Source organism: Scyliorhinus canicula, chromosome 28, assembly GCF_902713615.1.
Source record: "Scyliorhinus canicula chromosome 28, sScyCan1.1, whole genome shotgun sequence".
NCBI classification, from domain to species: Eukaryota; Metazoa; Chordata; class Chondrichthyes; order Carcharhiniformes; family Scyliorhinidae; genus Scyliorhinus; species Scyliorhinus canicula.
The window spans coordinates 10,344,836-10,371,905 of NC_052173.1; the positions used below are offsets into that span (position 1 = coordinate 10,344,836).

The 27,070-nt window shown below is 46.4% G+C and overlaps 1 protein-coding gene across 2 annotated transcripts; it reads left to right on the forward strand.

Annotated features, from left to right (window-relative positions):
- Window positions 1–10,228: 10,228 nt before the first annotated feature.
- On the forward strand, window positions 10,229–17,962 carry LOC119958233 (zinc finger and BTB domain-containing protein 39). Of its 2 annotated transcripts, none has more exons than XM_038786643.1 (2): window positions 10,229–10,696; window positions 15,640–17,962. In XM_038786643.1, the coding sequence occupies exon 2, from the start codon at window positions 15,744–15,746 to the stop codon at window positions 17,880–17,882; it is 2,139 nt and encodes a 712-aa protein (XP_038642571.1). In that variant the 5' UTR covers window positions 10,229–10,696; window positions 15,640–15,743; the 3' UTR covers window positions 17,883–17,962. The 2 variants fall into 2 exon arrangements, with proteins under 2 accessions (XP_038642571.1, XP_038642572.1); XM_038786644.1 differs by having other exon boundaries at window positions 10,231–10,696; window positions 16,042–17,962.
- Window positions 17,963–27,070: the final 9,108 nt, after the last annotated feature.

Consider the following 27,070-nt stretch of genomic DNA (forward strand, 5'->3'; position numbering starts at 1 on the left):
CCAGGGAAATGGGGTGCTAATGGCCACAGAAACCAAGGGGAAAGAGTGCTAGCGAAAAGGATAAATAGAGTAGTCAGTAGGACTTTAAACTTCTGAGTCGGGGGGGAAGGGAAAGGGAAAGCGACAGGGAGTAGGGAGTTAAATGGAAGGATAAGCAGCAGGTTAGCATCTGTGCATGTGGGTTTAAGTTCAAGGCAGACTAGGAATGAAGCAAAAAGGAAGGATAACTTAGGACATCTCATGATGTCCAATTTCTCTAATAATGATAAGAAAGTCAGTATTAAGGCACTTTACCTGAATGCTCGTAGCATTCATAACAAAGTTGATGAATTAACGGCACAAATCATCGTGAATGAATATGACTTGATAGCCATTACAGAGACATGGTTGCAGGATGGTCACGACTGGGAGTTAAATATCCAGGGGTACCAGACGTTTCGGAGGGATAGACAGGTATGTAAGGGAGGTGGAGTAGCACTAATAATCAAGGACGACATCAGGGTGGCATTGAGGGATGATATAGGTTCTATGGAGAATGACGTTGAATCCATTTGGGTAGAAATTAGAAATTCTAAGAAGAAAAAGACACTAATAGGCGTAGTCTATAGGCCACCAAATAATAGCATCACACTGGGACGGGCAGTAAATGAAGAGATAACTAATGCCTGTGAAAAGGGTACAGCAGTTATCATGGGAGATTTTAATCTGCATATAGATTGGTCAAATCAGCTCGGTCAGGGTAGCCTTGAAGAGGAGTTCGTTGAATGTATCCGGGATAGTTTTCTGGAACAATATGTAATGGAACCGACGAGAGAGCAAGCTATCCTAGATCTGGTCCTGGGTAATGAGGCAGGAATAATTAATGACCTCATCGTTAGGGATCCTCTTGGGAGGAGTGATCACAGCATGGTTGAATTTAGTATACAGATGGAGAGTGTGATGATAGAATCCAATACCAGGGTCCTATGCTTGAACAAAGGGGACTACGATAGAATGAGGAAGGACCTCGCTAAAGTAGACTGGAAACAAATATTTTATGGTAGGACAGTTGAGGAACAGTGGAGTACTTCAAAGAAATCTTTCATAGTGCTCAACAAAAGTATATTCCAGTGAGAAGGAAGAATTGTAAGAAAAGAGGTAATCTACCATGGGTGTCTAAGGAGATACATGAGGCTGTCAAATTGAAAGAGAATGCTTACAAAGTGGCCAAGATCAGCGGGAAACTAGAAGATTGGGAAAACTTTAAAGATCAGCAGAAACCCAGGAAAAGAGCCATAAAGAAAAGTAAGATAGAACACGAAAAAAAACTGGCACAGAATATAAGGACAGATAGCAAAAGTTTTTATAATTATATAAAACTAAAAAGAGTGGCTAAATTAAACATTGGTCCGTTAGAGGATGAGAGTGGTCATTTAGTTATGGGATATGATGAAATGGCGGAGGCATTGAACAAATATTTTGTATCGGTCTTCACAGTGGAGGACACTAATAACATGCCAGCAATTGACCGAGAGAAGAAGGTAGGTGAGGACCTGGAAACCATTACTATCACGAAAGAGCAAGTGTTGGGCAAGCTAATGGAGCTCAGGATAGATAAGTCTCCTGGCCTTGATGGAATGCATCCCAGGGTACTGAAAGAGATGGCTGGAGTAATAGCAGATGCACTGGCGGTAATTTTCCAAACTTCGCTGAACACTGGGGCAGTCCCAGAGGATTGGAAAACAGCAAATGTGACGCCTCTGTTTAAAAAGGGAAGTAGACAAACTATGGGGAATTATAGACCGGTTAGCTTAACCTGTTGTGGGGAAGATGCTTGAGTCTATTATCAAGAAAGAGATAGGAGGGCACCTCGATAGAAATTGTCCCATTGAACGGACGCAGCATGGATTCATGAAGGGCAGGTCATGCTTGACGAATCTCTTGGAATTCTATGAAGACATTTCGAGCAAGGTAGACAAAGGGGACCCAGTGGATGTGGTGTACCTAGATTTCCAAAAGGCCTTTGACAAGGTACCGCACAAGAGGCTGCTGCATAAGATAAGGATGCATGGTGTTAACGGTAGAGTACTAGCATGGATAGAGGACTGGTTGTCTAACAGGAAACAAAGGGTGGGAATAAATGAGTGCTATTCTGGCTGGCAATCAGTGACGAGTGGTGTGCCTCAGGGATCGGTGTTGGGACCACAATTATTTCAATTTATATAGACGATTTGGAGTTGGGAACTACGTGTAAGGTATCCAAGTTTGCAGATGACACGAAGGTGTGTGGCAGAGCAAAGTGTACTGAGGACTGTAAAACCTTACAGAGGAACATTGACACATTGAGTGAGTGGGCAAAGGTCTGGCAGATGGAGTATAATGTCAATAAGTGTGAAGTCATGCATTTTGGTAGGAGTAACAATAGAATGGATTATTACTTAAATGGTAAAAAGCTGCAGCATGCTGCTATGCAGAGGGACCTGGGTGTACTTGTGCATGAGTCACAGAAGGTTGGTCTGCAGGTGCAACAAGTAATTAGGAAGGCAAATGGAATTTTGTCCTTCATTGCGAAGGGGATTGAGTTTAAAAGTAGAGAGGTAATGTTGCAGTTGTACAAGGTGCTGGTGAGGCCACACCTGGAGTACTGTGTGCTGTTTTGGTCTCCACACTTGAGAAAGGATGTGCTAGCACTAGAGGGGGTGCAGAGGAGGTTCACTAGGCTGATTCTGGAGTTGAGGGGGTTATCGTATGAGGAGAGGCTGAGTAGATTGGGATTATATTCACTGGAATTCAGAAGGTTGAGGGGGGATCTAATAGAAACATATAAATTTTGAAGGGAATGGATAAGATAGAAGTAGAAAGGATGTTTCCACTGGTAGGTGAAAGTAGGACAAGAGGACATAGCCTCAAGATTAGGGGGAGCAGATTTAGGACTGAATCAAGGAGGAACTTCTTCACTCAGAGGGTGGTTAAAGTATGGAATTCCCTACCGAAAGGAGTAGTAGAAGCTACTTCATTGAATATATTTAAAGATAGGGTAGATGTTTTTTTGAAAAATAAAGGAATTACGGGATATGGTGAGAATGCGGGTAAGTGGTTCTGAGACTACGAATTGAGAGCCATGATCTTATAGAATGGAGGAGCAGGCTCGAAGGGCCGGACGGTCTACTTCTGCTCCTAGTTCTTAAGTTCTTATGTTCTTAATGGCAGTCCCCAGAGAGAACAAAAGGTGTGAGATGCCAAACAGCAGAGAAACTAAAATCAGAGGGTGAACTGTAGATGTGGGGGATGGGGGACATGGGTGGGAGAGAGGTGAAATGAGGCGGGGGAATTGGAGAAGCAAAGGGGAGAAAAGAGAAGGAAAGAGTGGGGGGAAATATATATATAATATATATAAAGAAAGACCAGAAATAAATAAATGGTAAAAGACAGTTAAATGAAATGGGATGAAATCAAAGGGGTCTAGGTGGGGTAGAGCTAATCATCAGAAGTTGTTGAATTCGATGTTCAGGCCGGAAGGCTGTAGCGTGCCTAACCGGAAGATGGGATGTTGTTCCTCCAGTTTGCGTTGAGCTTCACTGGAACATTGCAGCAGGCCAAGGACAGACATGTGGGCATGGGAGCAGGGTCTTTTGTTAAAATGTCAAGCAACGGGGAGGACAGGGTCCTGAATATGCCCAAACCGAGGGTGCTCAGCAAAGTGATCACCCATTTTTAAAAATGTTCGTTGGGACGTGGGTACCAGCATTTATTGCCCGTCCCTAATTTCCCTTGAAGGGACAGTTAAGAGTCAACCACATCGCTGTGGGTCTGGAGTCACATATCGGCCAGACCGGGTAAGGATGGCAGATTTCCTTCCCTAAAGGATATTAGTGAACCAGATGGGTTTTCACAACAAGTGACTCTATTTAATGGTCATCATTAGACTTTTAACTCCAGTTTTTTATTGAATTCAAATTTCACCATCTGCAATGGCGGGATTTGAACCTAGGTCCCCGGAGAATTACTCTGGGTCTCTGGATTACAAGTCCAGTGACAATACCAATATGCCACTGCCTCAGAGAAGGAGACCAAAACTGCACACAATATTCCAGGTGTGGTCTCACCCAAGGCCCTGTATAATTGCAGCAAGATATCCCTGCTCCTGTACTCGAATCCTCTCGCAATGAAGGCCAGCATACCATTTGCCTTCACCGCCTGCTGCTTACCTACAGCTACTGGTGTACAAGGACAGCCAGGTCTTGTTGCACATTCCCCTCTCTCAATCTACAGACATTCAGATAATAATTAATAATCTGCCTTCCTGTTTTTGCTCCCACATTAAGCATCTCTGAATCCTCCTCCCAGCTCACCCTCCCATGCAGCTTTGTGTCATCTGCAAACTTGGAAAGATTACATTTAGTCCCTCATCAAAATCATTAATATGTATTGTGCATAGCTGGGATCCACTAAAGTCGGTGTAGTTGTGGACAGTACGGAAGGATGTTACAAGTTACAGAGGGACATAGATAAGATGCAGAGCTGGGCTGACAGGTGGCAAATGGAGTTTAATGCAGAAAAGTGTGAGGTAATTTATTTTGGAAGGAGTAACAGGAAGACAGAGTACTGGGCTAATGGTAAGATTCTTGGTAGTGTGGATGAGCAGAGAGATCTCTGTGTCCATGTACATCGATCCCTGAAAGTTGCCACCCAGGTTGAGAGGGTTGTTAAGAAGGCGTACAGTGTGTTAGCTTTTATTGGTAGAGGGATTGAGTTTGGGAGCCATGAGGTCATGTTGCAGTTGTACAAAACTCTGGTGCGGCCGCATTTGGAGTATTGCATACAGTTCTGGTCGCCGCATTATAGGAAGGATGTGAAAGCATTGGAAAGGGTGCAGAGGAGATTTACCAGGATGTTGCCTGGTATGGAGGGACTTAAGGCTGTTTTCATTAGAGAGAAGAAGGTTAAGAGGTGACTTAATTGAGGCATACAAGATGATCAAAGGATTAGATAGGGTGGACAGTGAGAGCCTTTTCCTCGGATGGTGATGTCTAGCATGAGGGGACATAGCTTTAAATTGAGCGGAGATAGATATAGGACAGATGTCAGAGGTAGGTTCTTTACTCAGAGAGTAGTAGGGGCGTCGAATGCCCTGCCTGTAACAGTAGTGGACTCGCCAACACTAAGGGCATTCAAATGGTCATTGGATAGACATATGGACGATAAAGTAATAGTGTAGATGGGCTTTAGAGGGGTTTCACAGGTCGGCGCAACATTGAGGGCCGAAGGGCCTGTACTGCGCTGTAATGTTCTATGTATGTTCTAATCATTGCTTACCTACATTCGTCACTGCCTGCCATTCGGAAAAAGACCATTAATTCTTACTTTGTTTCCTGTCTGCCAACCAGTTTTTCCCTTTCATAAATCCATGCTGACTCTGTCTGATCCTGCCACTGTTTTCGAGTTGCACTATAGGGCAGCACAGTAGCACAAGTGGATAACACTGTGGCTTCACAGCGCCAGGGCCCCAGGTTCGATTCCCCGCTGGGTCACTGTCTGTGTGGAGTCTGCATGTTCTCCCCGTGTCTGCGTGGGTTTCCTCCGGGTGCTCCAGTTTCCTCCCACAGTCCAAAGATGTGCAGGTTAGGTGAATTGGCCATGCTAAATTGCCCTTGGTGACCAAAAGAAGGTTCGGAGGGGTTATTGGGTTACAGGTGTAGACTCGGTGGGTTCAATGGCCTCCTTCTGCACTGTATGTTCTATGTTCACTGCTATTAAATCTTCTATAATGGACTCTATAGTACCACTACCGGCGTCAGACTGACTGGTCTATAATTCCCTGTTTTCTCTCTACGTCCCTTTTTAAGGGGGGGGGGCGGTGAGGGGGGGGGGGTTATATTAGCTTCCCTCCAATTTGCAGGAACTGTTCCAGAGTCTATAGAATCCTGGAAGATGACCACCAATGCATCCACTATTTCCAGGGTCACTTCCTTAAATACTCTGGGATGTAGATTATCAGGGTCTGGGGATTTATCGGCCTTCAATCCCATCAATTTCCCCAACACCATTTCTCTACTAATATTCATTTCCTTCAGTTTCTCCCTCTCACTAAACCCTGTGTTGCCCAACATTTCTGATACGTTATTTGTGAAGAGAAAACCAAAGTATGTGTTTAGTTGCTCAGCCATTTCTTTGTCCGCATTATAAATTCCCCTGTTTATTTTTGGGTTTTTAAAAATTTAAAGTACCCAATTGATGGAACCATCAATTCACTAGACACGTGCTTTAAGATATAACAGTGGTTTTAATCTACTTACAACAGAGCCAGCCTGTTCCGCGTTGAACTCTCGGTGAACTGAACGACTGGCTCTGAGCATTGGTATTTATACAGCAGTCCAGGGGGAGGAGTCGTGGGCGGAGCCAAGGGTGGAGTCCTGTACAAACTCCTAAGCATTCCCAGCGCTGCTCCCCCTAGTGGTCGGGCAACGCAACTGCGCTTACAAATGCATGGTCTCATGTATATACAATACAGTGTGAATTACGGAGTTACATTCACCACACCAATTATTTATTTTCTTTCCCAATTAAGGGACAATTTAGCGTGGCCAATCCACCTAATCTGCACATCTTTGGGTTGTGGGGGTGAAACCCACGCAGACATGGGGAGAATGCAAACTCCAAACGGACAGTACTGTCTCGATTTTTGTTTGAGGAGGAAGGAGCAATGTAATGTTTGGGGTTATTCTGTTCTTTGGCAGTGGGCCCTCCTCAATCCCCTTCCTCATTATGGTGACTGCATTGATTTCTCCCAGAATGCTTTTCAGTACCACCCTCTGGTCAATGTTATTCCTCTTGTTGAGTACACAGCTCCTTCTCCTCAATCCCCTTTCCTAGTTGTGGTGACTGCACTGATTTCTCCCAGAATGCTTTTCAGTGTCTCTCTCTGGTCAATGAACAATTGTTGCAGTTCACTTATGAGCTCTTTGAATGTTTGCCATTGCCTACCCACCATCATCCCTTGATTAAGTAATGTTTCCCAATCCATCATAGCCAACTCGTGCCTCACACCATCGTAGTTTCTTTCATTTATATTCAGGACTGTAGTCTCAGAATCAACTATGTCACTCCCCATCTTGACGAAGAATTCTATTATAGTATGGTTGCTCATCCCCAAGGGGCCCCGCACAACAGGACTGCCAGTTATTCCTTTCTCATTTCACAATACCCAGTCTGGGATGGCATCGTCTCTCGTCGGTTCCTCAATTTCTATGCAGATTTAAGTCACCCATAATTACAGGTGTTCTTTTATCGCATGCGTATCTAATTTCCTGTTTGCCATTCCCAACATCACCACTACAGATTGGGGAGTCTATATACACCCCCCACTAATGCTTTTTGCCTCTTGGTATTTCTCAGCTCTACCCATACAGATTCCACATCGTCATGAGCTAACATCCTTCCTCACTACTGCATGAATTTCTTCTTTAACCAGCAACACAACCGCAGCATCTGTGCTTCGTAAATACTGAATATCCCTGGATGTTCAATTCCCATCCCTGGAGCCATGTTTCTGTAATACTGGCTATATCATAACATGTTTACATCTCATTGCGCGATTAATTCATCCACTTTATTGTGAATGCTCTGGGCATTAAGGCAGAAAGCCTTAAGGCTTGTCTTTTTATATAGGTCTTCATATTCCTTAACTACTAGCTTTGTATATAAAATTATTTTCTCTGTTTTGACTAAAAAAGTCAAATACCGTTGCTCTTGATGTCCATGGAATACTCTTAGAAACTCCTTTCTAAATTACGTTTTCATTTGAACTGGCCGTGTGCACACTATTTCAAAACAAAAATAAATTGCGTCTCAATGGTGTGTCCTGTCTTTCACTAGTGTGAGCATGAGTGTGAACGAATAGATAATTGTGAGAGAATTTGTGAATGGTGAGACTGGGAGTGAGTCCACCGGCGAGCAGGGCGGAGCCAGCACTCGGAGTACAGAGTCCTCCGGCCGGCAGGGCGGAGCCAGCACTCGGAGTACAGAGTCCTCCGGCCGGTAGGGCGGAGCCAGATCTCGGAGTACAGAGTCCTCCGGCCTGCAGGGCGGAGCCAGCACTCGGAGTCCTCCGGCCGGCAGGGCGGAGCCAGCACTCGGAGTACAGAGTCCTCCGGCCGGTAGGGCGGAGCCAGCACTCGGAGTACAGAGCCCTCCGGCCTGCAGGGCGGAGCCAGCACTCGGAGTCCTCCGGCCGGCAGGGCGGAGCCAGCACTCGGAGTACAGAGCCCTCCGGCCGGCAGGGCGGAGCCAGCACTCGGAGTACAGAGCCCTCCGGCCGGCAGGGCGGAGCCAGCACTCGGAGTACAGAGCCCTCCGGCCGGCAGGGCGGAGCCAGCACTCGGAGTACAGAGCCCTCCGGCCGGTAGGGCGGAGCCAGCACTCGGAGTACAGAGCCCTCCGGCCGGTAGGGCGGAGCCTGCACTCGGAGTACAGAGCCCTCCGGCCTGCAGGGCGGAGCCAGCACTCGGAGTACAGAGCCCTCCGGCCGGCAGGGCGGAGCCAGCACTCGGAGTACAGAGCCCTCCGGCCTGCAGGGCGGAGCCAGCACTCGGAGTACAGAGCCCTCCGGCCTGCAGGGCGGGGCCAGCACTCGGAGTCCCCTCCGGCTGGCAGGGCGGAGCCAGCACTCGGAGTACAGAGCCCTCCGGCCGGCAGGGCGGAGCCAGCACTCGGAGTCCCCTCCGGCCGGCAGGGCGGAGCCAGCACTCGGAGTACAGAGCCCTCCGGCCTGCAGGGCGGAGCCAGCACTCGGAGTCCTCCGGCCTGCAGGGCGGAGCCAGCACTCGGAGTCCCCTCCGGCCTGCAGGGCGGAGCCAGCACTCGGAGTACAGAGTCCTCCGGCCGGTAGGGCGGAGCCAGATCTCGGAGTCCTCCGGCCTGCAGGGCAGAGCCAGCACTCGGAGTCCCCTCCGGCCGGCAGGGCGGAGCCAGCACTCGGAGTCCCCTCCGGCCTGCAGGGCGGAGCCAGCACTCGGAGTCCCCTCCGGCCGGCAGGGCGGAGCCAGCACTCGGAGTACAGAGTCCTCCGGCCGGTAGGGCGGAGCCAGCACTCGGAGTCCCCTCCGGCCTGCAGGGCGGAGCCAGCACTCGGAGTACAGAGTCCTCCGGCCGGCAGGGCGGAGCCAGCACTCGGAGTCCCCTTCGGCCTGCAGGGCGGAGCCAGCACTCGGAGTCCCCTCCGGCCGGCAGGGCGGAGCCAGCACTCGGAGTACAGAGCCCTCCGGCCGGCAGGGCGGAGCCAGCACTCGGAGTCCCCTCCGGCCGGCAGGGCGGAGCCAGCACTCGGAGTCCCCTCCGGCCGGTAGGGCGGAGCCAGCACTCGGAGTACAGAGCCCTCCGGCCTGCAGGGCGGAGCCAGCACTCGGAGTCCCCTCCGGCCGGCAGGGCGGAGCCAGCACTCGGAGTCCCCTCCGGCCGGCAGGGCGGAGCTAGCACTCGGAGTACAGAGCCCTCCGGCCGGTAGGGCGGAGCCAGCACTCGGAGTCCCCTCCGGCCTGCAGGGCGGAGACAGCACTCGGAGTACAGAGCCCTCCGGCCGGCAGGGCGGAGCCAGCACTCGGAGTACAGAGCCCTCCGGCCTGCAGGGCGGAGCCAGCACTCGGAGTCCCCTCCGGCCGGTAGGGCGGAGCCAGCACTCGGAGTACAGAGCCCTCCGGCCTGCAGGGCGGAGCCAGCACTCGGAGTCCCCTCCGGCCTGCAGGGCGGAGCCAGCACTCGGAGTACAGAGTCCTCCGGCCGGTAGGGCGGAGCCAGCACTCGGAGTACAGAGTCCTCCGGCCGGTAGGGCGGAGCCAGCACTCGGAGTACAGAGCCCTCCGGCCGGTAGGGCGGAGCCAGCACTCGGAGTACAGAGTCCTCCGGCCGGTAGGGCGGAGCCAGCACTCGGAGTACAGAGTCCTCCGGCCGGCAGGGCGGAGCCAGCACTCGGAGTCCCCTCCGGCCGGCAGGGCGGAGCCAGCACTCGGAGTCCTCCGGCCTGCAGGGCGGAGCCAGCACTCGGAGTCCCCTCCGGCTGGCAGGGCGGAGCCAGCACTCGGAGTACAGAGTCCTCCGGCCGGCAGGGCGGAGCCAGCATTCGGAGTCCCCTCCGGCCGGAGCCAGCACTCGGAGTACAGAGTCCTCCGGCCTGCAGGGCGGAGCCAGCATTCGGAGTCCCCTCCGGCTGGCAGGGCGGAGCCAGCACTCGGAGTCCCCTCCGGCCGGTAGGGCGGAGCCAGCACTCGAAGTCCCCTCCGGCCGGTAGGGCGGAGCCAGCACTCGGAGTACAGAGTCCTCCGGCCGGTAGGGCGGAGCCAGCATTCGGAGTCCTCCGGCCGGCAGGGCGGAGCCAGCACTCGGAGTCCCCTCCGGCCGGCAGGGCGGAGCCAGCACTCGGAGTCCTCCGGCCGGCAGGGCGGAGCCAGCACTCGGAGTACAGAGCCCTCCGGCCGGTAGGGCGGAGCCAGCACTCGGAGTCCCCTCCGGCCGGCAGGGCGGAGCCAGCACTCGGAGTACAGAGCCCTCCGGCCGGTAGGGCGGAGCCAGCACTCGGAGTACAGAGCCCTCCGGCCGGTAGGGCGGAGCCAGCACTCGGAGTCCCCTCCTGCCGGCAGGGTGACTGTCTGACTGTTGTGGGCCTTGGATATGTCGGTGTTGCTATGGTGGAGAAAACAGCGTTAATTTTATTATAAAGCAACCGGTAAGCTTGTGAGGAGCGGGTGGTGAAGCGGGGGTTTGGAACTGCAGCAGCATATGTTCCTCAGGCCGGGAAAGGGTGTCGGTACCGGAGCAAAACAAAATGTCTGAGGTGTGAGGCTTGGCCTTTGTTACTGCGGCCGGGACTGTGTCCCTAACCCGGGGCCGGGGAGCACCCAGCCAGGCTCCCACCTGGGCCGGCCCAGCCTGTGACAGGGACCCAGTCAAAGTGCTGTCTGTTTGTCACCAGCTACCTGACATCAACTGGCAGCCAGAGCTTCTCACTCCAATAACTTCATCCACCGCAAATCCCTTCTCCACTCCAGCTTCAAATAAGAGCAATAAGTATCCTCTTACCAGAAATCCAGGGGTTTGCTGGCGAAGGGAATCAAATTTCTAATCTACAGTCAAATTAGAAAAAGCTTGCAAAACAAAAGTAAATTTAAAAGGAACTTGGGTGTGTTTGTCATCACGTTCGCTAAATGAAATCATGCAAGCTGGCCAGTGCTAACTGAAGTCCAGTGCTACTTATTATGGTGTAAACGTCTCCACAAATAGCTGATACCGGGTTATGTGAAGTCATGAATTTTTATTTGTTTCAGCTTGAGAATCACCCTGCCCGTTGAAATGCTTTACTTAGCTTCAAACCTGAGCGACGTTCTACCTGTGAAATTAAATAAAACTCACTAAACTCTTATTTACTTATCATAGAATTTACAGTGCAGAAGGAGGCCATTCGACCCATCGAGTCTGCACCGGCTCTTGGAAAGAGCACCCTACCCAAGGTCAACACCTCCACCCTATCCCCATAACCCAGTAACCCCACCCAACACTAAGGGCAATTTATCATGGCCAATCCACCTAACCTGCACATCTTTGGACTGTGGGAGGAAAACGGAGCACCCGGAGGAAACTCACGCACACACGGGGAGGATGTGCAGACTCCGCACAGACAGTGACCCAAGCCGGAATCAAACCTGGGACCCTGGAGCTGTGAAGCCATTGTGCTATCGACAATGCTACCGTGCTGTCCCTAATTTATGCAGCATATTTATGCTCACTTAATTGGAAAAATATTTGAAGTTTGCATAAGGTAGTATTGCATTGTCACAATAGACCTGTGACACTTAATGTGCAGTTAACTTTTCACAATTCCTGAATGCAATAGAAAATGTTAAAAGGCAAGCTATTGCTTGATTAACCATAAGACATAGAAGCAGAATTAGGCCACTTGGCACATCGAGTCTGCTCCACTATTCAGCCATGGCTGATATTTTTCTCATCCCCATTCTCCTGCCTTCTTCCCATAACCCCAATCCCCTTATTAATTAAGAACCCATCTATCTGTCTTCAAGACACACAATAATTTGGCCTCCACAGCCTTCTGTGGCAAAGAGTTCCACAGATTCACAACCCTCTGGCTGAAGAAATTCCTCCTCGTCGCTGAAGGATTGTCCCTTTAGTCTGAGATTGTGCCTTCTACGTCTAGTTTTTCCTTTAAGTGGAAACATCTTCTTCATGTCCACTCTACCCAGGCCTCACAGTATCCTGCACGTTTCAATAAGATCCCCCCTCATCCTTCTAAACTCCAATCAATAAGACCCAGTCGTCGACCATTCCTCATACAACAAGCTTTTCATTCCAGGGATCATTCTTGTGAACCTTCTCTGGACCCTTTCCAAGGCCAGCACATCCTGCCTCAGATACGGTCTTGTATTGTAGCCCTCTCGACATGAATGCTAACATTGCATTTGTCTTCCTAACTGCTGACTGAACCTGCACATTAATCTTAAGGGAATCTTGAACAAGGACTCCTGAATCCCTCAGTGCTTCTGATTTCCTAAGCATTTTCCCATTTGGAAAATAGACTATGCCTCCATTCCTCCTTCCAAAGTGCATAACCTCACACTTTTCCAAATTGTATTCCATCTGCCACTTCTTTGCCCACTCTCCTCGCCTGTCCAAGTCCTTCTGCAACCCCCTTCTTCCTCAATATTACCTGTCCCTCTACAGATCTGTTTTATCTGCAAACCTAGCAACAGAGCCTCCAGTTCTTTTTGCCAGATCATTAATATATATTGTGAAAAGTTGTGGTCCCAGCACATACCCCTGAGGCACACCACTAGTCACTGGCTGCCATCCTGAAAAAGACCCCTTTATCCCCACTCTCTGCCTTTTGCCAGTCAGCCAATTCTCTATCCATGCCAGGATCTTACCCTGAACACCAGGTGCTCGTAACTTATTTAACAGTCTCCTATGCAGCATCTTGTCAAAGGCCTTTTGTAAATCTAAATAAATCACATCCACTGGTTCTCCTTTGTCTAACTTCCTTGTTACCTCCTCAAAGAACGATTTAACATTATCTGCTTTATAAATGTATAAAGTGTATCAAAGACCATAGATCAGTTTTTATCGGAAAAATGCACAGAATCATGGAATGCTAACATTAAAAAAATGGATTCAAATTTTCTAAAACTGCAACAATGGGGTTTGAACCCAGGACTCTGTCCAGTAGCACAATCTGTACACTATCAAGTCCATCCATGTTATGTTGTTCATTGTTTTTGTATGTCGCGCACTTTATAGTTGTCTTTTTTTATAAATTTAAAGTACCCAATTCATTTTCTTTCCCAATTAAGGGGCAATTTAGCATGGTCAATCCACTTTGTGCTGTGGGGGTGAGACCCATGAAGACATGGGAAGAATGTACCATCCCTTATGGACAGTGACCCGGGGCCAGGATCGAACATGCCACGAGGCAGCAGTGCTAACCACTGTGCCACCGTGCCGTCCATTACAATTGTCTTTATTCAATGCAATCACCTGTTGATCTGCCTATTTGTCAGATTGGTGAATTTAGCCAACATCAGACAGAAGATGGAAAACAGGATTTTCTCAGTTTGAATGGATCAGTGATTCAGTGTTAGTCACCAGGAAGTCAAGTGATAAATCCTGCAATAAATCTGTGTGTCACTTCCAGCGCTCCCACTAAGGCACATGACATGGCCTTATGTAACATACATTTGTGAGAAACAAGAGTCTTTGTGATCTACATGTGGGTGCCTGATTGGGAGACATTTTAACTCTTGGCGAGAAAATATTGTTTGCTTAGTTTGAATCTCTAATCATTCCCAACAGCCGGTTAGGGAGTCCTATTTAACTTGGCCCAACTAGATCAAATTTAACACATAACATCAGCAAGCAATTTCCGATTCAGCAAGCACACTCCGAGAACTCTGCAAATTTGAAAATATTCTCAATTTCTGCCATATACTCAGAAAGAAAAAAACATTTTTGAAAAATAAATCAATGCAACATTTATCATGATAGGAAGTAGAAGTTTTTCAATGTAAACATAAATGAAGGTCTCTGGAACAGAGGAGGCTGAGAGGAAATTGAATTGAGACCGTGGATATGAAGGGTCTAGTCCCTTCGTAAGGAAGTCAACATTGATTTAAAATAATTGGCAGAAGGATTAGAAAGAAGTTGAAGATTTTTTCACCTGGTGGGTGGTAGGGGTCTGGAACTCAGCATGACAGGAGTATAGGCAGAAACCCGAATACACTTTAAAACGCTTGGCTATTCATTTGAAGAGCTGTAACTTAACAGGGCTAGGGATAAAGAGATTGTCAGTGCTGTTTGGTTGAATAGCTCTTTGGCTGGCACGCGCACAATGGGCCAAATGGTTTTCTGTGCTGCGAATTTCCGATGTTTTTCAGTCATTCAGATGTGAATGAGTTGCAGACTGGATGGAAGAAAATTGATTTGGTCAGGGTGATACAATTTTTCAATTAGAATGAGATAGAAGCATGGGTGAGCAGTTCTGAAAAGTAAATTCTATTTTCATTACAAGTTTTCCAGGATTTGTACTGCCATTTTGGGGATTGCATCCCATCATTCTATCTGGTTATAATTAAACTGGCTGGTTTAAAGCAAATTCTGTTTTTTTGATGCGGGTTAATGTGCTTTTCAGCATCCTCTGGAGACAATATTCCATGATTCTGTCTCATTTATTGTTGTAAAACTGCTCATTGGTGGTCGTTGAGGATTCAGTTATCAAATTTAATCTGTGGATGATATTGAAATAGCTGAGGAGCAAGCTGGATAAGATCTATGGGTTTTAGTAGACTTGATGCTTAACACGGTTTAGCTGTAATCAGCAAAGGAAGAAGAATGCTAAACAAGAGAGTCAAACAGAGTTCAAGTCCGAGGACGATGTGCTCACATACTATCCTGGATATACCACACTTTGAATACTTTGTTCATCTTTGCAACTGTTCAGAAATCAGAGGTGTGGATTGATGGTAAACTCTTGGCAAATTATTAATACGCCCAGAATCTTGGACCACAGGAAAGCTGAAGGCGTGTGCAAAATGCCTTAATTAATGCATTGTTTAGGAAGTTATAGAATTGTCATTTAACCATCTCCCTTTCCTATACCTATCCAGTAAATTTGGCAATGACAGTATGGTGTGCCTGCTGTTGTGTCTGTCCCTCAATGGCCTCTCCATTAAGCTGTGCTAATCCAAGCAGTCGCTTCTTTGACTCTAATTCTTGAGGTTGTTTTAATGCATCGTTGTGTCCATGTAAGCGTTTTATTAATTTATTATCAGCAAATTAATGTTCTCATGCTATTATTCACCTACCTCCTATAAGATGTTGCTTAAAACCTACCTCTGTCACCAAGTGTTTGGTCACCTCTACTAAGGTCTCCTTCTTCGACTCAGTGTTAATTTTTATCTGATTATGTTCCTGTGAAGTGCCTTGGGACATTTTACACTGTTAAAGGCGTTGGACAACTGTGAGATGTGTCATTCTAGAGCCTTGCAGCTCTACAGCCTTAATTTTAAGCCCCCAGGTGGGATGACAAGGTACATAAGGCATTGAAGAATGTTTTATATTTGTAGAATCTTGCATTGTAACTGACCTAACTGTTCTCATTTGCAGGCTTATCTTTATACAAGATAACGTTCATGGAAAGGTGTAAGGCAAAGTACTTTATTGGCCATCCAATTTGATTTTAGTGGAAGTTTCCCAAAGCACTAACAGAAATGGGTATGAGAATTAAACTGCACAGTGCTGACCATCCTAATAACCTTCTTAAGGAACTCAATAAGTTTAGGCTGTCCGAAACCATGTGCGATGTAATCATTGTGGTTGGCAACCGGACATTTTCAGCACATAAGTCAGTGCTGGCCTGTGCTGCTAGCTACTTCCAGAAGGTCTTTCTGAATTCTGAAGTTAACACCTCAAGAACGTATATGGTGGACTTTATCACCCCAGCAAATTTTGAAAGAATTTTGAATTTTATCTATACAGCTGAACTTTTCACTGATCTCATCAATGTAGGTGTTATCTATGAGATGGCAGAGAAGTTAGGCATGCAGGATCTCCTGAAGGCTTGTTACTCTACCTTCCCTGACTTGGAAAAAACAGAAACCAACAAACCGACAGACGGACCGACTGAAGGCTATGTACCTCTAACCGGGACCTCGAATGATCAAAATCCCCCCATGACAGACTCCAGAGGCCAAGGCCCACAGTTTTGTCAAAACAGAGGTTACATCATGCAGGTTGAAGTGGGAGAGAGTTTTAAAAGTGAAGAACAAAACCTTGTGAATGAAAATGGTCCGAGTATGCCAGTGATGTACCAACAGTCAACAAAAACTGAAGATAACCTGGAAATGGAGTACAGCCAGTCTACATCAACTGAAAATGTGTCTCTGGCCTCTAGTAAAGGCCCATGTGAGCTGTATGAAATACAGAGTAATGGATATTACAATCAAACCAGTCTATTGATGGCAGGAGAATCTCTCAAAGAGAATAATAGTTCCTGTGTCAGTAACAATGTTGACCTCCAGGTTCATTCAATGAAGGAAATGGAGTGCATGCAGTTTGAAGGTATTGAGCAAGATGGTCTTAATTTTGATGATCACCAAGAAAGCAGAGGCCCTTCTGAAGAGATAATTGAGCTAACAGACGACAGCGAAGATGACAATCTTGTCTGTGTTAAGGATGTTAATGGTGAAGGTAAGAGCATGCCATGCCAGGTGTGTGGCAAAGTCTTACTGGCCAACATAGGGTTAATTAGACAACATAGTAAACTACACATTGATGCGAAAGAAGGACTGTGCACAGTGTGTGGCGCCAAGTTCACTGACAGAAGCTCACGAATCACCCACGTTTTGTCTCACGTTGGAATCTTCCTCTTCTCATGTGATATGTGTGAAATGAAGTTTGTGACGCAGTGGCAAGTGGCTGGACATAGGAAGGGTAAACCACATGACGCTAACATTATTGTTCAGCCAAATACCATGCTGCCAGCTGAAGCTAATTTTGGGGGCTCTCCCACAGAACTGTTTTGTGCTGTCTGTGGAAAGGCCATGAATAAAGACTACCTTGCTGTGAAAGAGCATATCCTTTCTCATCTCGACATGAAAAGTCTGTCCTGTTGTGTCTGTGAACAACCATCTCGGTCAGTCTGTAGCCTAATGTGGCATGTTTTGTCCCACATGAATATATCTATTTTTTCCTGTTCTGTCTGTGGTAATAGCTTTGTAGATCGAACTGTTCTTGAGCAACACATGGCCTCACACCAGGGTATGGAATATTTATATGAATGTAATTTCTGCAGTAGAAAGTTCCGGTTAGAAGCCTCTTATCAAAACCATGTGAAGATACATAAGAGGCATAATTTAGACGGCACAAAAGGTCTCATTAGTCAACACCAGTGGCTCAAAAAGACCTTAACGACGTCACCATCGGACGAGTCTACGAGTGATGGATATATGCCTGGTGTACACCAAGAGACTATTCTGAACCTTCCCGCAAACCAAGGCAAGACTAACTCTAAAGGGAACTGGTATGAATGTGAATTTTGCGGGAAGAGGTTTTCCCATTCTAGCGAGTTTCAGTACCACCTGCGAATCCACTCGGGAGAGAAACCCTATGAATGCAAGCTGTGCCACAAGTTCTTTAGGGGGCGATCGACTGTCAAAAACCATCTAAAGACTCATTCAGGTGCCCTCATGTATTGCTGCACAGTTTGCCAGAAGTACTGTCCCACCTTGAACCTTATGATTAAACATGTGGAGATGCACAAAGATGGAGGCCTTCCTCCTGACTTTAACATTGCACAGACTTTTATGTACATTGTGCATTCCAAACAGCCAGTAAAAATGATGGACTGACCCTTGTGTGAAAAAGAACCAGTCTCAATGTTGGTTTGAAAAACTGTACTCCTATCAATAAAGTCTCATTTTAATGTACAGTGGAACCTTCAAAACTAAGATCACTTTTTTAAGGAGGTGCTAGTTGGCAGAACTTTAAAAAAAATTAAATTTTATAAATATTGCTACCTTACAGTATGCTAACTACTGTATAATGAAGTTGCTTTATTTTTATGTGGGGTACATGGGCAGCAGTGAATGTGCTACTGTGCAAAAATCAAATGTTTCCACTGCACTGTATAAGCATCAGAGTCTGCGCTGGTGCGGGACGGTAGCTCCTGTTTTCTTGACAGTTTTCTGCTTCAGGATCTAGGTGTCCAAATGTACATGGTTACATGGTATTGTTGTCATAATCTCTGAAGAATTTACATTTTGGGCCACTCGGGGTGGTTGCTTAATTTAGCCTTGTGCTATCCTACACGCCCAACCAGGACCATTTGAATGGGACTTATAGGATCTGCTATAATAAATTTTAATTTCTACCATTGCAGGCAAATCATGTACATCCATTAATGTCAGAAATTGTGCATTATAATACAATGCTTCAGCAATACAATGATTTCTGCCTTGTCTAACATCTCGCTCTCGAGATCCTTCAAATTGGACCAGTAGAACTTTGAACTCCGCAGTCCCTTTCAGGAAAATCCACATGTAATTTGATGAATTTCATCAGCTTTCTGAGCTGCCTGGCAGGCTAACTAACAGAAGGTTACCTAAAGAAACTAGTATTTGTTCTTTCTGTACTGTGATTTCATCTGATGGTTCTCCATTGGGCAGCAACAGAATCTACTTTGAGCCTCTTTTGGGACTGAAAAATGAGCAATCATTTGTTTTGATTTTTTATTAGGTGCCAATTGATTGATCTGGAAGTGCACATAGATAGTCTTAATCAATTGCTGAAATCGTTGAATATTATGTATGCAAAATGGGGACTTTATTTTCTGATATACTCCAGGATTTATGATGTGATCCATTACATTGCGATACAGAGCCAGTGAATTTTCAGGCCATTTGTCAGAAAACCAATTAATGTTGCTCTTATCGGGAAACAATATCCAACAGTTGGGCCACAACAACTTAACAAAGCACAATGGTATCCAATATCAAGAAGTGATTCAAGGGAAAATCTTTGGAATTCTGATTAAATTTGCTCACCCATTTCAGCACTATTGCAGTTTTAATGTCATCTGAAGCCTTTGAGTCCTAGATTATGAACCCTGTTTTGATCTCTCTATTAACCCGTCTTAAAAACACCAGCAGGTGACAATTCAATTTTTCATTCATTGTCTTGCACAAAATGCACTTCATCCAAATTGTTGCTTATATTTGTCAGTGATAATTTGCCCCACGTAGAAACAAGTTCATCTGTGTTCATTATGTTAGACTAACTGTTGAAGTGTAATCATTATCAGGTTCGCGTTGGGCCTAATCGGCCATCACGTTCATCTACTTGCCCACACCTCCGTATATTTGCCCCCCCTGATGGCTCAGCTAGTTGAAGGCGGCATTTAACTGAGCTGTACATAGCAGGGAAAGCCACATTAATGATTTCTGGTCTCTTTAATTATTTTCGACTAAGGTGCAAGCAAGGGTGTGTTTAGTGGCCCCTTGTCTAAAGGAGGGAGAAAATAGTCCATCTCCTCCCATATCTCTACAGTGGGTCGGTGTGTAATCTGCTTTGTAAGTGAAGGTGCGTGGACTGAAACTCCTTCCTTCAGGGTCTGCTTGGCATTACCTGCTGACAGCCTGGCTATGATTAGGAACTCCCGCAATGTGTGATCTTTAGCTTGTCACCTTGTAACATGTACATTTTGATTATTACCAGGGGTTAAAAACCTATCCGGATTGATTTTCTATGAAAACCGTTACGAGAAAGAGTACTCTTGTGGAATTAATCGGATCAATGGCCAAGACCCTCAGTTAACTTTGTCTTTATGCTGGAACAATATTTAAAGCAACTGTCTCCCCTGATATGTTCATTGTTTGACCTGTAAAGATTTGGCTTCCTATGTCATCAGAAAGAGATTGATGAAAATGTCTGAAATGAGGACAACACACACTGGGCTTAAATAGACTTTTCTAATTCCATCCCAATGATTTTTGCACAGTAGTGTAACACTGGTGAAATTAAATATGAATCCATTAGAGCTTAAGGAAAAAAGCAGCTGGGCAATATAATGTTGATGCTATTGGATTGTCAATCTTGGGGTTGGATATTCATATCCCACCATGTTAATTTGTTGAGTAAAATTATTGTGGAAACTGTTGGATTATCATAAAGACCAAACTGATGTATTCATCTGTCCTTCTCCTGCTTGGTCTAGGCTATAAGATGACTCCAGTCCCATCCCATTTGCTGGACTCGATGGTCTTTGATGTGTCTTAGCAAACAACTCAATCCCTCCAACAACTGTTGCTCAAGAAAGCAGAACTTGGCCGATAAATGGAACCTTAGCCAGGGCTCTTGATTCTAATTAGCTCCTGTTGGAAACTGTAGATGTTAAGTAGGGGCGTGGATGGAGGGAAACAAATCTGCCTCAGCTATGACCCTGCTTATAGTTGAATACCTTGCCAATGCTCATTCTATGCCTGCACTTGGAAAATGACAACTTGAGGCTAGGTATAGGTGCCTGTCAGTACCTATGGAACCATACTCAGCAGGAATTGTCACTTAAGGGGGTGAGAAAATGGGGAAAATTAGTGTTCACTGCTGCACTGTGACATAATTACAAGGTTTAAATGCTGCTGTGACCTGAATTACATGTCCAGTTTGGAATATATTTTGAAGAAAATAACAGCAGAAATGTATCATTTTATTTAGCGCCAACAAGGGAGGGTTGTTTCTGCTCTGACTCCCATATCATTTGCGTCTCACTCTGAGCCTGGCAAACTGTTCACAGCTGGTTATTTGAAGGAAACATCTACGATAAATATTCATTCCGATATTTTTCTTGATCTCGTTAAACTGCCAGAGGATTGTTAGTGAGTGGAACTCTTTGCCAAAGAAAGTACTTTAATTTGAAGGCCAATAATTGTACAAGGGAAGAGTTTTTAATATTGAAGCTGAGGAAGATGCAGAGCTATGGGGAGAAAGCAGGGCAGTTGGAACATTCTAAAATCATTATGGGATTGAGAGCCTTCTCCTGTGCTGGGAGCCTCGATTCTATGGCAGGTTTTGAATAGGTCTTTCTGATGGCTCAGTTGGTGAGTGCACTATGTAGTATGGCAGTGAGCTATACTGACCCAAGTTATCCTGTATATTCCAGGACCAGTGATTTGATCTGAGCAGATCTCACCTGGCACTCTGGGGTTGGCCTCGAGAGCATTTGACTTTGGGGGGGGGGGGGGGGGGGGGGGAGAAAGTTCACAGTCAGGATTTCCTTTTCTAAGGAAGAGACCGGGGGGGAATACATACACAAATTGTTGAAGGTGGCAGGGCAGGTTGAGAAAGTGGTTAAAAAGACAAACGGGATCTTGGGTAAATAAAGGCATATAAACAAGGGCAGGTAAGTTGTGATGAAACTTTATAGAACGCTTGTTCAGCCTCAACTGGAGTATTGTGTCCACTTTAGGAAGAATTTGAAGGCCGTAGCGAGGGTTCAGAAATAAATTAGGAGAATGGATCCAGGGATGAGGGACCAGTTATGTCGGCAGCTAGGTTAATTCTCTTTGGAGAACAAAAGGCTGAGAGGAGATTTGACAGTGTTCAAAATCACGAGTGGTCTGGACAGAGTAGATAAGAGAAACTGTTCCAATGAGTGGAAGGGTGAAGAACCAGAGAACACTAATTTATGGTGATTGACAAAACAACCAACGGGACACAAGAAAATGTTTTTTTTAACGTACTGAATGGTTAGGATCTGGAATGTACTGGTGGAGACCAAGTCGATCTGTGCCTTCAAAAGGAAATTTAATAAACACATGGAGAAAGAAAATTTGCAGGATGAGGGGGTGGAACTGGGTGAGATTCCACAAAGACATGATAAACTTAATGGCTTCCTTTGTACTGTAAACATTCTATGATGCTATAAAAAAAAAAGTTACAATTTTGCTCCACTAACTAGGAAGTGAATACAACTCCTCAGCCATGAGCACCAACATCCAACATCATGGCACAGTGGCGGGGCTGGGTTTAAATCTGATCGTCTACACACGCTGTGAGTTTTCAATCTGTGTTGCCAGGGTTAGGTGCCAAGCAGAAGTTAAGTGCTTTCCATCAACAGGGAGGGTAGACTGGCAGGCAGCCTCACCGGAAGCCACTCCTGAACACCTCCCAGTGACTGATTCCAGAACACAAATAGCAGAGGCCTGGGATTCAAGACGCCAACCTAGGGATAGAGTGGAACTTATTGGGTACTCTATTAAGAAAGGGAAAGGAGGGAATTACTATGAAACCCAGGTGAAGGTTCCAACTCCCATAGTCCAAGGCAAGACCGAGGTTAGAAAGAGTAGCTTTGGGGTTTCAAAAGACAACACGGCGGCCTCAGTACCAGGGACCAGTTCAAATCCAGCCTCTGGTGAATGTGTGTGGAGTTTGCACGTTCTACCCGTGTCTGCGTGGGTTTCCTCTGAGTGCTCCGGTTTCCTCCCACAGTCCAAAGATGTGCAGGTTAGGTGGATTGGCCACGATCAATTGTCCCTTAGTGTCCAAATGTTAGGTGGGGTTACTGGGTTATGGGGATAGGGTGAAGGTGTGGGCTTAAGTAGGGTGATCTTTAAAGGGCACGTGTATACTCAATGGGCAGAGTGGCCTCCTACACTAAATCCTATGAACAGGTGGTATAATGAAGGAAAGTGGACGGAGGTAAAGAGTGCCGTAGTTTTGAGGTCCTAGCGTAGATTAATTTAAGATTAAGAGTACTTGCAATAGATCTTGCTGGGGAAAAGGTTCCTCCCTGAGATAATTTAGCAAAAATGTCACCATGAGTACAGGTGGAATTTCCTGCCTGGAACACCAGAATACATTCCATCCCTTTAATTTCAACATAGGCAATGCACGAATGAGGATTGACGTATGTAGGATGAGGCAATTGGGAGTTTGAGGAACAAAATAGTTTTGGGTTTAAAACCTTCTCAGCAGATTTCTTAGCCTGCTTGTTAATTCATACTCGTGGAGACAAATGTCCCCTGGACAAGGTTTTTTTTATTGAAAATAATTTAATTCAGGTGACCGGAAATAATTAAACTGGAGCTAGAAGGTTCCCGGTATGAATAATAAAATACTGTTGCTCAGGAACAAAAGGAACCACAACATTTAAAAATGCTGTTAATCTGGCACCTCTTCGGCTTCCGGTGCCGGTGGGCGGGAGGCAGCCGCACAATGGAGGGCTCCCGTTCGGGAACGGCATTTTTGGGGCTTTAAGCCTGGTCCCAGGGTCCACGGAGGCGGCAAAAGCAGAGAGGAGGCACAGTAAAGGAAAATGTCGAGGGTGAGCAAAAAAACGGCCGTAAAAAAAACAACTGAAGGTCTGTCGGGGAGTGGAAAGGTCACCGCGGGGTCACCAAGGAAAATGGAGGCTGGAGCACCAGCGGAGGCCGCATTGCTTACGGCTGAAGAAATGACTAAGGTGATGGCTGCGGAATTCGAAAGGCAGTTTGCAAAATACATTGAGACAATGAGGAAGGAGATGAGGGAGGTTTTGAGTGCTGGTGGGGGAGGCGATTTCCCCGGTGATGACGGCGGTGGCGAGCGCAGTGGCGGAGGTGCGGGAGCAAGGAGAGGAGCTGAAGGAAGTGGAGGAGACATTATTGCAGCACGGTGATCAACTCACCTCGATGGGGAAGGCGATGCAGAAGGTGATGGAGATTAACAAGGATCTGCGAGGAAAAATGGAAGATCTGGAAAACAGATCCAGGTGACAGAATTTGAGGATTGTGGGGCTGCCCGAAGGAGTTGAAGGACTGAGGCTGACTGAGTTGTTTGCCGCGATGCTGGTGAAACTATTGGGGGGAGGGGGAGGATCCCTCCAGATATGAACTGGATCGGGCTCATCGGTCGTGAAGGCCTGTACCAAAGGCGAGTGAGCCGCCAAAGGTAGTGACTATGCTTCTGTAGGTACAATGTGAAGGAGAAGGTCCTGTGCTGGGCCAAGCAGAAGCGGGTGGTGCAGTGGGCTGGAGCTGGTATACGTGTATACCAGGACTTTACGGTGGAGCTGGCGAGGAAGCGGGCTGCCTTCAACCGGGTGAAGAGGGCACTGTACATTAGCAAGGTGCAGTGCGGCATTGTATATCCAGCGAAGCTGAGGGTGACTCACAAGCTCAAGGACTTTTATTTTGGAACGGCTGAAGCAGCGGAGGAGTTTGCGAAGGCAGAAGGACTGGCAGAACTGAGAAATTGAGAAATGGCCATGTGCCGATGTAACCTCATGACTATTATTTTCTTTTTTGTTTCACTGCGGTGCGGGTGTATGGGCTAAAGGAGCCAATGTTGTATATATGTGGACAAGGGAAGTGATGGGACTTGCACTCGAAATGAGGGCTCTTTGGGGTGTAGGTGGATATGCGGGGTTTGTGTGCTAAAAGGGGATTTCTGGGCTTTCCTAGGGCCGGGAAAGGGACCTGGGTGGGGGCCTCCACGCTGGCTGGTTTAAGCCGGCCAGTGAACGGGAGTGAGGTGGAGAGGGAGGGGCTGCAGCCATCGGAGCCTGGCAGAACAGGGTCCAAGGGGTCTAGCTGGGGTGGAAAGTTGGGGGGAAGGAACCGAGGTTGGGGGGAGGAGTTTTCCAAGAGGCAGTGGAGGGGAGGAGTTGGAGAGGGGTGGGGGGTGTTTACAACTCTTGGGTATCATGTACGGTACTCTTTCGGAGGTTGGATGGCATTGAGTGTAAGGGGGGGAGGAGTGGACTCTATAGGTTAATGGTGACCATGGGCGGTCCCGGACTCCTTTTTCTTTTTCTTCCTTGTTTTTTGTTTCCACCGTGGGAGGGTTTGTTTTATTGGATGCATATATTGACAGATGGGCCATTGTTTGGGGTGGTGGGAGGATGGGATTGTTGTTATTGTTAAGGGGATTGGTTTTGTATTAGGGGGCCTCACGGTAGCATGGTGGTTAGCATCAATGCTTCACAGCTCCGGGGTCCCAGGTTCGATTCCCGGCTGGGTCACTGTCTGTGTGGAGTCTGCACGTCCTCCCCGTGTGTGCGTGGGTTTCCCCCGGGTGCTCCGGTTTCCTCCCACAGTCCAAAGATGTGCAGGTTAGGTGGATTGGCCATGATAAATTGCCCGTAGTGTAAGGTTAATGGGGGGATTGTTGGGTTACGGGTATACGGGTTACGTGGGTTTAAGTAGGGTGATCATTGCTCGGCACAACATCGAGGGCCGAAGGGCCTGTTCTGTGCTGTACTGTTCTATGTTCTATGTTCTATTTGTTACCGTTTACTGTTTGTGGGTGGGGTGGGAATTCTGAAGGAAAATGTGAAAATGGAGAATAAAAACATTTTTAAAAAATCCGGCACACCTTCTTAAAATGACCTATATTAAATATAATCCACTTTTTTTGCAAAAGTTGAGATGTTACCACAGTTTGACCCTTTAAAAGAAGTTTGTCACATGCAAGTTTGGTAGCTTGATCTGACATCAAATGCTTATTTAACAGGCCATTTAGTGACTTGAAAAACTGGTTGTGCAGTAATCTAACCTTTACTGATCATTGGCAGCTGATGGGCTCGTTTTGGTTTCCTTTACCCGAGTTTGTTCAGTGAACCCACATGATCATCACGTTGCCATACTAGGTGATATGTTAGTAAGATGGAGAATGACGCATTTCACTAAAATGCAGGCTTATGTTCCATAATACTGATAGAAGGTAAAATCTCAGATCATAAACCCTGTGAAACACCATTTTGTTGTCCTGATCCAAATAAGCAATCAGCTTCAAAAGCTATCGGAGAACACGGGAGACCAAATCTCCACAAGAAGTAGCAGAGTTGATGCACTATCAATTACGACGAGACGACAGTAGAATGTAATTAAGGCTTTATTACACAGAGATGTGTGGCCCCCTACAGCAGCTGACGAAATGGCTGTTGTTCGGAGAGCGCACACATTTATTACATTTTTAAATATTTATCTAAATGTTTGTTAAAATGTTGACAATGCCTCAAGTTCCAATTACTTTCTATCAGTCTCTTTTGTAAAGAATTCATATTTGTGTGTTTCTTAGCCCTCTTTATATTAAGACTTGTATGCACCAAAGTTTCATTATCCTCACACTGGACATATCCAAGTGTTCACAACAGAATGACAGGAATCTGAGGTAACGAGCGCTAATTAATGTGACTAATCTATTTTCACTTTTTTCTCTTTGCCTGATGGTATTGAGTCTTTGAGCTATGGTTCCAGATGTTAGACTCCAGTACCTCACCTAAGTGACATTTATCCACCTCTGATCCTAGTGCCTCAAAACTGAGCCTTATGGGCAGCATAGTGGCACAGTGGTTAGCACAGTGGTCAGCTGTCTCATGGTGCCGAGGTTCCTTCTTTGCAGTGTCTGTTTGGGAATTCTCGTTTTCTTCCCCCCCCCCCCCCCCCCCCCCCCAACACACACACACACACACACAAACAAGATGATTAGACTGTTGTTATGGGCCAGGGTTCAGAGAACCCTGTGGGTATGGAGTAAACACGGCCCACTATACAGGGATGGTACAGCAGAAATGGAAAAGTATTTTTTAAAGCAAAACAATGTTTATTCTATGAACTCAAGTTAACCTTTTTGAAACATACAGTGAACATCTTAGCAACCAGCAATTCAAACACAACCCCCAAAGAATACAATGCTAAGTAATCCTTTAAGCTTTCCTTTTACCATCCATACGACTTAAAAACAAAACCTTTAACAGAAGCACATCATGTTAAAGTCACTACTGAAAACATTTATAATTCTGAATTCACCAAATGATCAAGAGATAGTCTTTTGATGGCAGAGAGAACAGCAGTACACCTGCTTGGTCTGGCTTCAGCTCCAACAATGAAAACGAAACTAGAAAACATCCTGCAGCAAACAGCCTAAAACGAAAGTAAAAAGCTGACCGCCCAGCTCCACCCACTCTCTGATATCACTGCAGTAGTAAACACCCATTAAAGGTACTCTCACTACAGATATTTATATACACACCCATTTATAAACACCCATTTCTTAAAGGTAC